Genomic DNA, 11,676 nt, shown 5'->3' with positions numbered 1-11,676 from the left:
TTGCATAAGCTACTTTATGATATGCATCAGCCTACAGATGGGCCAGTTGTCATTTATTGTGACAACATGAGCAGTATACACTTGGCAAATAACCCAGTCTATCATGCTAGAACAAAGCACATTGAGGTGCATTATCACTATGTGCGGGAGAGGGTTTTAGTAGGTCTTATTGATCTACTTTATGTCAGCACAGAGGATCAGGTGGCTGACATATTTATGAAGGCATTGGGCGCAGAGAAGCTACGCAAGTTCAGAGACCTGCTTGGTGTACAGGAATTGGGATTGAGCTTGAGGGGGGGTGTTGAGATATCGAGCTCTACTCGTGATATGCAAGGGTGACCATTGTGCATTTATGTCACCGACTTGTCAGTTGTAGATGTGGTTGGTACACCGCCCATGAATAATAGCTAGATGACAGCTATCCTTATCTACTCTAGTTCGTGGCTCAGTTAGTATGCTACCTTAGTTAGTTTCTTTGGTTTGAGACCCATATATAGGGCTCTTCTATTTCTTTGTATGAGACTTCTTTTTGGCTTACACAACTAAGAAGAGGAAAATTGTTTTCAGCCTCCACCCTTGTGTGTATTCCCCCATTGTGCAAGCAAGAAAGCTACAAGTGATACTCCTTTCTTCTCTCCCACAATCTTGACACTTATCATTAGTAAGATCTCTAACATCATCCTCCATTTGAAATCGGCCTGTTTGTAAGGTTTTGTTCCACTAGCTAGCTATTATGTTTTTACATTTATTATCCACAATAACAACAGCCTTCAAAATTATACCTAATTTGTGCAATGCCACTTCTTTCCCACCAAGGCTCAAGAATAAGGACAGAACTGTTAAACCTTGCGGATATAATTATTTCAGTGGTGAAAGACTGTACGCAATAGTATTGAAGTGAAATGAGTTGCCCAATGCATCATACTGATCTGAAAGGGTAGAGCAGTCTCAAGTGTGGTCATGATCATATCCAAGCACCAGCTCAATCTCATGGGATTCAAGTGGGGCAGCTTGGCCTGGGCTAACCCAAACCAAGTTCCATATTTTTCATGCCAGGACAATCTCATGTTGAGGATAAGAAGGTATCTTGCTTTCTTTGTGGGAAGAAAATATTTTTCTGATCAATCCACATATAGTGCTAGGGGCACCCCGTGTGTTTATGCAATTCAGCTTCTCTCTCGGATCGCATGGGGGCCAATACTTCTTTGTTTTCGGAAGCACCTCAAAGATTGTCATGGGAGCAGGGGGAAGGATCAACCTTCTTCCATCTACTGGAAGGTTATAAACATAACCACTCGACCTAAAGCATGCTGAAAAATATCTAGAGTCTGTGAACTCTGGATCTATGCCATTAAAATGCCGTTTGATGGTCTCCCACTGTGAATTGGGAACGTTCTCAACATTTTCAAAATAGAAAAAGGGAGGTCCTTCCATCAAACTATTCAATGGTTTTGGCTTGCCTTTAAAAAAGCCAGGAATTCCAAACCCCATGCCCTTTTTGAACTTGAAGGGTGGGATAGAACCTAGATGTGGATGTGATGTTTTTCCATTCATAGATTGAGTCTCGAGCCATAAAACACTCGAGTCTTCACTGGCACTTTTATCCAGGTCTAGAGTAGGAGTAATGTTGATCTTTGTTTTAAGGCCCAAGTAAGTATACCATAGCTTAAGGGCTCTTTCATCTACCCATTATATTTTGCTATAGACACCTCGTGAGGGTTCAGCATGTCTAGTTATTTGAACACCTCGTGAGGGTCCAGCATGTCTAGTTTGATCTTCTATCTTTTACTGCTAGTGCACATTATTCAATGCACTTTGGTGTGAGGGTAAACATCTTCGAACTCAACGTATAGATGAAAATAGAAATACCCAAGATTGTGGTGTCCTTGCTCACTTCGAGGATGCCAATGGTACCATGGAAGGTTATTGTGGCTTGATCCAAGATATTCTGAAGCATGACTTCAGAATTCTTTATATATGTACTGGATGTGAAGTGGTTTAAAGAATTGGTAACAAATGGTGAGCATTGCATAATCAGATGTCATCCAAGTGGTTTTGTAATCATTGACTCTACAAAATTTCACCAAAATAAGAATGACACATTAGTACTACCTCAACAATGCGAGCAGGTATATATGCAAAGGCTAATTTTTTTATATGTATACATGTGATACATATACACAATATAATAAGTATTTAAGTTTTTTGCTTTTGTTTTTCAAATACAGGTTGTGTATCATCCAATGGTAAACAATAACCGATGGTGGTATGTCATCCCTATATCTAATCATTCAAAACCAATATATGGTAATATTACCGACATGGAGATAGCAGATGACAATCCAACAATTAATGATGATGTGCATGATGACACCGTAATGGATGATATGCGTGATATAGTACAAGATGAACCTCGAGAGGATGTTCAAGGAAATGCAGAAGAAGACAATAATGTGATTGTCGATGATATTGATGAAGTTATTGAGCAATATAGCAACACATCTGATAGTGGGATAGACTTATTTGTTTCGTTACCTCTTGGTAACATGGACCTGGAAGTAGATAGTTTAGCAAGGGCTGATCTCATTGAAGATGAGATGGATCATTCACTGTAACATACTTTATTTGCTTATATTTGATTCAATGTGTTTTCCTAATTCAATGGTTTTTATCATGCGCACACGTGCATACTCAAGAATCAATTTCAGGTGGTTAAATAATTATTAACTTTGGTTTTTTAATTATGTGAATTGCAATTTTAGGTGGTTAAATAATTGTACATCTGCTGGCGCGCCTATATTAGCGTCTATTCGCGCGGATATATAGACGCACAATTCGTGTCTATTTACACGCACGTTTATATGCACTTATAGACGCTATGATAGATGCACCTGACTTTGCGCGTCTAACATATGCGTCTATGCCTCGTTTTTGTTGTAGTGCCACTAGATGAATAATCCATATGGATTATTTTCACACCTCTATGGTTACAATATACTCAAATTTAGGTAGAGAATGCAACACATTTCTGCAAATGAGACATACACGGGATTGCATAACCATACTAGGTAAAAACATATCTTATGGTTGACTTTTTGTTGTCAACATTTCCTACATAATTTGCATTTGTGTACCCAAATAGTCAAATACTACTCCAAAAGCATATGCACATATCTCTTATATCACTCAATTACCTCAAGATGCTTAACACTACTTTCCAATGCTTCTTGCCATGATTTGACATGTACCTACTCACTATTTCCACTGCAAATGCAGTGTCGAAGCATGTGGAAATCATAGTATGCATCACACTATCCATGCATGATGAAGATGGAACCTTTCCTATTTTAGCCCTCTCCTTATCAAATTTAGGACAATCAACATTAGTTCACATATGGAGACAATGGAGTACTTACATCCCCCCTTCCATATAAAGACACTGCAATAATTTGTTGATAGAATCTATTTGGGAGAGATTAACTTCTTTGCCCTATCCTTGATTATACACATACCAAGAATATAATTTGCATGTCCCAAATTCTTCATTTCAAAGATTTCCATTAACTTTTTCTTCAAGGCATCAATCTCATACTTATTTTTCCTAGCTATCAACATATCATCCACATAAAGGATCAATACAATCAAGTTGTCATCTTTAGCCATTCTAGTGTATAATCAATACGGTGTCACTTCTCTTATAGCCATGAGATTGCATAAAGGCATCAAACTTATTGTACCTTTCTCATGGGGCTTACTTGGGTCCATAAAGACTTTTTTGAAAGACAAGTTTTTCTTTATATTATCCCACAAAACCCTTTGGTTGCTACATGTAGATCTCACCATGAAAATCACCATGTAGAAATGATGTCTTGACATCAAATTGTATAAGGTCCATATCATCCTTGGTTGCCAAGGTAAACAAAGTATAAAGAGTAGTTTATTTCACCACATGTGAAAATATTTCATCAAAGTATACACCCTTTTCTTGCCTAAAACCTTTGGCCACACATCTTGCGTCATACTTCAGTTTAGCATCATATGTAACTTTAACTTATAGATCCACTTAGATGTCAAAGCATTTTTTCCCTTTGGTAAATGAACCAACTTCCAAGTCTAATTCTTCATAATGGAATCCATTTCATACTACATAGTTCACTCCCACTTAATCTTAGCTTCATAAGTCGTGGTCTCTTTATATTTATAACAAGATGAACCCCCACAATTTATGAATATCACATAGTCAACCCAAGCTAAAATCTCTTAGGTGGATGAGAGATATGAGTAGATTTGTGTAGCACAATGGGCTAAATTGGACTTGGAATTTGAACATCCACTCTCTCTTCATAAACATAGGGCTCTCAATTGTTGCTGCTTAAATAATCTTGCTACTTCTTGCTCACTAGCTAAAGCATCGCTTTTCCAATTCCTTAAGAGGTTTCTTATGTATCTTCTTCTCATTGAAGATCACCTCATTGCTATGGATAATATTTCTACCTTCTCAATGCCAAAGGTAATAATCCATCTCACCACTTTGTCCTCCATAGCCCAAAAAGATACACTTAATGGATTCCCATTCCAACTTGCTCATCTTATCCTTTGGCACATGCACATAATCTTCATAGCCAAACACTCTTAATAAGTGACCATAAGAGGAAATTTAAGGCAGTTCTCTCTCTTTTTGTATTATAGGATCGTTATGATGAACATGATTAGATCTTTGATTAGAGATCTCAGTGCTTAAGATTTATTTTTTACATACTTTCCTTCATTAAAATAGGTACAAAATTTGTATTGCCTCTATTTTATTAAGATGTTAATATCTTACTTAGTTTGTCATCCATTTTCTTTACATTTACTTTAGTATAAATAGTATTTCTATTTTCATGTTGGCATTGGGCTTATTACAGATTAGAATATCATTCCATGTATAATATGATAGAAAATCTATAGAACATGGTTCTGGCCCTGCAAGGGGCTAGATCCTTGCATTTTTTTTTCTCTACAACTATCACTAAAAGTGTCGAGGAGAGTGTTGGTTTGTGTTCTCTTCATCTGTCAAAATATACATTGGCATACATAATGAATATGATAACTTACTTTCTTACACCTATACCCATACAATTTTCCAACCCATATACTGATGTAAACAAACTGAAGCAATGACTAATTGTCATTCAAATGGTAAGGCTTAACATTTTTCTTTATATTTGCATCTTATTTCTCGTCAATATGGCCACTCTAGTGGTTAAATCTTGGATAGTGCAAATTAGTTGGAGTGATGAGAGGTGGTTCCATTGAGGTTTACATGCATGGATTACACAGAGCTCCATCCTACCCTGCCTTTCATGCTTTAGTGATGAAGCTACATTACAAGCTTTTCTCTAACTCCTCACAAAAATGAGCCTTGTCATAAGGGAGTATAGTCAAGTGATCATTTAGAGAAGGTAGAAAACTCTTTCACCTTGTTCTTGTCATAATCTTACCTCGCACATGAATCTATGTGGACGTCACCATTACAAAAAGTTGCCTTTATGTCAAGATTATGACTGATTAATTATGGCCAACAACTATAATTGGTGATTGAAACTTATAACAAGTAAATATGAAAAATTCTAATATTATTGCAAATATAGTGCATGAACAATTTGAAAATTTAAAAAAAGATATCAATGATATAAAAACACTCACGATCCTATTATCACAAAAAATACATCAACATGGAAATCTCACTATTGTTACTAGAGTATTGATACAAGACTAACAACTTGTAGTTATAAAAGGAGACAATTCACAACCAACTATATGATTGTGGAGAAATCTAAATGAATAGACACATTGATGCAATTTGAAATACCATCCATGTATAGTAACAGAAACAAAATTTATGGTTCTATTTCTCATGCCCAAGTTATTTCATGATGCTCATGCATCACCTAGTACTATTGATGTGAATATACGGCTTTCACAAGTCAATACCCACATGCATAGACATGAGATACACATACCCATATGGCTTCATTTGTGCCATACTTCACATAATCAATGCAACTTTTGAATATGTATAGCGCTTCTACCCCCTTTGATGTGATAAGAAATGAGCTTAGGGAAGCTCTAATGGAAAGGAATTACTCTCTACCAAGTAGATGATGTGTATAATTGTCTTCATAGATCATAAGTATATCCCAAATTTATGTTTTCAATGCTTATCAACATATTAGTTATTATAATGCCAAGCATAATTCTTTTGTTAGCTTTACATTTGAGAGTTTCTAAGTTGTTTGGAAAGAGTGCACTCCAATTGTTTTGGCTTGCAAACTCCCTTCTTTCTTCATGCTTCTATATGCAATTGTGATGGTTAGCATTTGGTTCACTACATCTTAACACTAAGTTCAATGATTGTTAACTATATGCTAGCCAATATGTTTATGGAACACGCTCCTATATCTCATACTTACTCTTACGCTGTATACTTATGTGCTCACCAACAAAATAAATTGCTTTTTCTAACACATAGGTGTGAGTTCTTAAACAATCTAGTCAATACTCATGATGCATCTCATGACATTTGTTCATAGTTTGTTTTTCAAATAGTCAAAGATTGGGTTTACATTACTCTATAGATAAAAGATGCAACTTGTAAGCAACAAATCCAACTTTTATTTGAGGGTAAACTTGGAAGGTTTGCCCATTCTCATTGGTTTAGATTACTTTTTTAATGTTTACAAGTATAGGTCTCTCACTTTTTGAAACTCGCATTTTATTTTCGAGGAGTCTACATACTCTTTAATTAATCATCTATTTGTTCAACCTTTTGTAGAGATACTCCCTCTATTAATATTTGTGACGATTGTTGTTTGTTGTGCTTATAAAATTGCTTTGTGGCACCTAAGACCAAGTCTATTTGCATTAATGAACTAAGGCCACATATGTTATGCAATTAGGATAATGATTGAAACAAAGAGACAAGACTAGGAGCTCTCTATGTCTAGCTCATTCAAATGATGGGTTTTTCGGATTGGTCAAACAAAAAGACACGAGTACTTGCAATTCATCATGTCTAGCTTATCTGAATGATGTTATCTTGTTGCAACTTCTTATTTTTTATTTTGATAACATTAATCTCTAAGGCATAAAATGACTGAGTTGTTTGGATGACTCAATGTAGCCTTATCCATGGCTCTTGGAAAAAGAAAATTTGTTTTACTATTATCCTCCTCTTCAACTCGCACCACATTCCTTTAAGTTGTTGAAACATCCTTGACATAGGAAATTTCTCATTAGTGCACTAACCTCTCCGGGGGGTCCCTCATGAATATATATATATATATAACGTGAGTTCAAAATAAGGGATTTTTAAAACACCAAATTTATACATTTTTTACATACAGAAGGGTGTCATATAGGTGTCATATAAAGGGGTTACTTATAGATTGAATAGAAAAGGGTTGTGTTTTATTCAAGAAAAATTCACAGATTAGGATATTTATAAATAGACCATGAACGCACATTATATAGAAAATATATATATAGTGAACCCCCCGAGACTAACCTTATCTAATATTGTGGTTTCAAACACAAAAACATGTTTTGCTATCCTTATGCTTTTTAACTTTCACCAGACTATCTAGATAAGTGTCAAAGCTACTTAACATATTGTATAAATCATAATGATAGTTGTAGCACTATGGAAAGTTTGTGTAAGTAAAGGAATACCTTAGATTTTTTGTATACATGTCTTTCTATTTTGGACCACATATTTTAGCATCTTAAATTATATTTTTGTTACATTACAGAAAATCATCCTTGTAGTGTATAAAATTTGTTAACTACTAGACTTAATATGTCATACTAATTTGTACACAAATTTTGATAATTCTTGGTAACACACTTAAATATCTCAATAAATAGTGATAATATCTTCTATTATGGTATTGTTTGTGAGTAGCATATGATGGATGATTGTAAATTGAAGGCTCTCACAGCTTGCCATGGGTCTTCATGTTTGGCAAACACAACTTGTCACTCAAAGAAGGTAAACATCATTAGGTTGTTGCCATGGGTCTTCATGTTTGGCAAACACAACTTGTCACTCAAAGAAGGTAAACATCATTAGGTTGTTGTCAAGGTTGTCTATCATACAACTGCCACTACATGTATCATTTGTAGGGAAAGATTGTTGTATAAGACTTGGGGTGTGGTTGAGGCTCTCTAGTATATAATTAATGCTACACATACCATTTGTAAGGGTAGATTGATGCATAAGGCAAGGTAATGGGCAATAGGAGTGAAGGCTTATATGAGCAAGGAGGTTATGTATTGTGAATAAATTAGGTGATTAATAGGAGCGATATGATTCAATGGCGACTATGAGAGAGAGAGAGAGAGAGAGAGAGAGAGAGAGAGTGTGTGTGTGTGAGAGAGAGAGAGAGAGAGAGAGGAGGAGGAGGAGGAGGTGGTGGTGGTGGTGGTACTCTGGGTAGTAATGGTGGGAACGTGAGCGAAGGCCTTCTATAAGCAAGGAGGCTAAGTATCTGTTGTGAATTGGACGATTAATGGGAGTGATATGGTTCTAATGGATGGAGAGAGAGAGAGAGAGAGAGCGAGCGAGCATGCAAGGATCTAAGTGTCAATTCACATATTGAGGGTATGTATCTATTGTGAATTGGACGATTAGAACGAGTGATATGATTCAATGGGCAGTGTCAATTCACATGAGGGTAAGTATCTGTTGTGAACTGGACGATTAATACGAGAGTGATATGATTCAATCAGCAGTGGGGACTGTACGAGAGAGAGAACCGCGCGGGGGCCCGGGGAGCTCGGGGGGGCGGGGGGCGCGGCGGCGGCTTCGAATACAGTGCGTATACTCCTACATGATGGTGCAGCCGTTGGCGTTGTCGTCGCTGAAGGCAACGGCGAGGCCATCTTTGGGGATGAGGGAGGAGGGGTTCTTGATGGGGTTGGGGAGGACGTTGTAGCCGTGCTTCTTGTAGTTGTAGCTCTTCTCGAACTTGTCCGACTCCTTCAAGTAAGGGTTGTAGCCCGCGATTGAGGTCGGCATCACCAGCTCCGCGCTCTTGCCCGCCCCTTCCCTCACCGCCTTCAGCACCTTCTTCCTCTCCACCCACCCCGTCACCACCACCTTTCCGGCTTTCCGGTCCACCGTCACCGACTCCACCCCTGCCATCGCCCAGTAAATATAGTTAGTAACTAGTCCAGTACTACTCTCGCACATGTAAAATTGATTGCACATCTCATTTGATCATCATCACTATACCACAGTAATTCTAATCTCATCATCATCAAGGGTTAGTGTGTCTCTAGTGTGCTGTGATTATTGCCTGTAAGCTAGTTGCTACTTGCCTTTCAGTTTCGAGATCGCGTCCCTCACCTTCTTCTCGCACCCATTGCAGTCCATCCTCACCCGCAGCTCAATTACATCCTGCCACAGGCCATGCGAGAAATCAACCCACGGATTAAGCCGAGCCAGGCGTATGCAGTAAACATGTAACCAACATCGAAAGCAGAATAAGTGAATAATTGTAATGATGATCAGGAGATCACTACGTATGTATTCGAGATAAATTAATCATGTAATTAGTAGCTGATTAACTGAAATACAATAGATTCAGCCGAGCCATGCATATGCAGTAAACATGTAACCAACATCGGAAGCAGATTATTGTAATGATGATCAGAAGACACAATATGTATGTAACCGCGATAAATTAATCGTGTAACTAGTAGCTGAATATATGCGTCTTACCTCCATGGAAGTAGTCTCGCAGATCGTACTTAAGGGGTACTTGAAGTTAAGGGGTACTTAAAGACTTATGAAGCTGTAGAGATGAATAATAAGGGGGTGAGAGTACTAGACTCGGCTGGGTTGTTGCTTCTGCGGGAGAATTCTCTTACAAGAGCCTGCTCTTTATAAATTGTGCGAGCTGTTACTCGTCAATAGAGTATTATATATACCCTCATTTGAGTAATCTACTCAGAGTTGATTGCTGTCGATCTACAGCTTCATATATTGAAATGTTCATCGCTAGCTCAGGGCATCCAGCTGGATTGCTTGTGTGTATGAAGTCCAGGCACGAGCTCAGAGGGACAGAGACGTGAAAGGGACTAAGGGGACTTTGCCTTGGTATATTGCTTTCCCGTCTAACTGCGTGGCACAGAACCTGCATGACGAAGAGCAAAATATCCCACCAGGTACGGTCAATGATATTGTACGCCAGTTGTTGCTTTAAACAATTAGTAAGCCCAAACCATTTGCCGTAGCACATATGCAACCTTTCAACAAGTACAAAACCCTTCCATTTAAAATTATGGATTGGAAATTTTGGATGAAATCACAAGAATCTCCAATCTTCATAGCTAAACCCTTTGAAATTTAAGATCTTCGGAACTTCTTCATATTTTCAAGGTTCCTTTCAAAGATTTTGCTAACTTGGTTTACATCATGTTTACATCAAAGCTCAATCTTTGAGCACTTCTTTTGTCATAGTTGCCTATGTTTTAATACTAAATTTCAAATTAAATGGTGCTTACATCTCGCACAAAGGCAATGTCTATCTAAAGCATAGCAAATTGTACAAAAGAGACACATACATAGGAAGCCTTGTGCATTAGTAGAATGCCCTCTAGGCTACAACTATGGTTGCACATTTTCCTTCAATGATTTGAATAAATTTTTCCTTTAAAAATATATGAGTTTTCCATCCAAACCCTTATTAGCAAGAACGAATAATTTTGTTTGAAATGTGAACCCCCTTGACATAATTACTATTGAAGCTTATATTAATGATACATGTTCGTGATTGAATTGACATAGAAAAATGCTAATAAGAAGGGGAGAACTAGAACATCTCAAATGGTTTAGTTTTCTAAAAAGATTCATATGTTCAAAAGTTGTTTTGTTGAAACTTTACAAAGCTTCTCCTTATTCTAACCAATCCAAAGTTTACAAACTTAGGTGAAAAGTTTTACATGCTTTGTAAGCCCACAATGATAGATTTTTAAAAAAGAGAGAGAGATGAAGCTATCCTTGCCTAATGGGTTCCTTCTACATTATTCCAATGCCACATCCCTACAAAAGGATTTATGATTAACTATTTAAATTTTCAAAACTATGAAAGTAGCACACCTAATTCAACACATCAATGTATGAAAACAATGTTCTTGTCATCAATTCAAAGTCATGGAGATTGATGCGTGTAAGCATAAAGTAACCAAAGTTTTCTTCTCTTTGTCAAATAATATAGAGACTCATCAAACTCATGGATGTTGATTGTTCATTCAAACCATAGTTGTCCCCTTGTTTCAAAACTAACAAGCAAGTCTCCGAGGCTCATCTCTTGTTTTCTCCCATCCTACTCATCAATTTTAACGAGAAATAGGAGTTAATAATTGTTGAGTTGGTAGTGAAGGATTTGGGTACCCTTTGACTACAAACATTAGTGTTATCATAGACATTTAATTAATACAAAATCCTTTCACATCTAAAACTACAAGAATTTGAGTAACATGTCTCTCCAAGGTGTCACCTACATGTCTATAAATCATTTTGCACATAACATATAGATACAATTTGTATCACTTAAAGAACACACATATAAGCACGTACTTAAATATTTATTGGTCATAAAACTACTAATAGATGACAATTATCTTAGT

General features: G+C 36.9%; 1 protein-coding gene across 1 annotated transcript; it reads right to left on the bottom strand.

Moving 5' to 3' along the window:
- Positions 1-8,372: 8,372 nt before the first annotated feature.
- LOC148012335 (heavy metal-associated isoprenylated plant protein 44-like) lies at positions 8,373-9,904 on the bottom strand. The gene is made up of 3 exons (XM_087669434.1): positions 9,767-9,904; positions 9,364-9,442; positions 8,373-9,180 (listed from the first exon to the last, which is right to left on the bottom strand). Exons 1-3 carry the CDS (start codon positions 9,770-9,772, stop codon positions 8,870-8,872), a joined length of 396 nt encoding a protein of 131 aa, XP_087525560.1. The 5' UTR covers positions 9,773-9,904; the 3' UTR covers positions 8,373-8,869.
- Between the last annotated feature and the right edge of the window lie 1,772 nt (positions 9,905-11,676).

This window comes from Lygodium microphyllum, chromosome 27, assembly GCF_053477565.2.
Source record: "Lygodium microphyllum isolate KBCC chromosome 27, Lygodium_microphyllum_v1.1.10, whole genome shotgun sequence".
NCBI classification, from domain to species: Eukaryota; Viridiplantae; Streptophyta; class Polypodiopsida; order Schizaeales; family Lygodiaceae; genus Lygodium; species Lygodium microphyllum.
The sequence above is the reverse complement of the archived record's forward strand: the minus strand, read 5'-3'. Positions and strand labels throughout refer to the sequence as shown.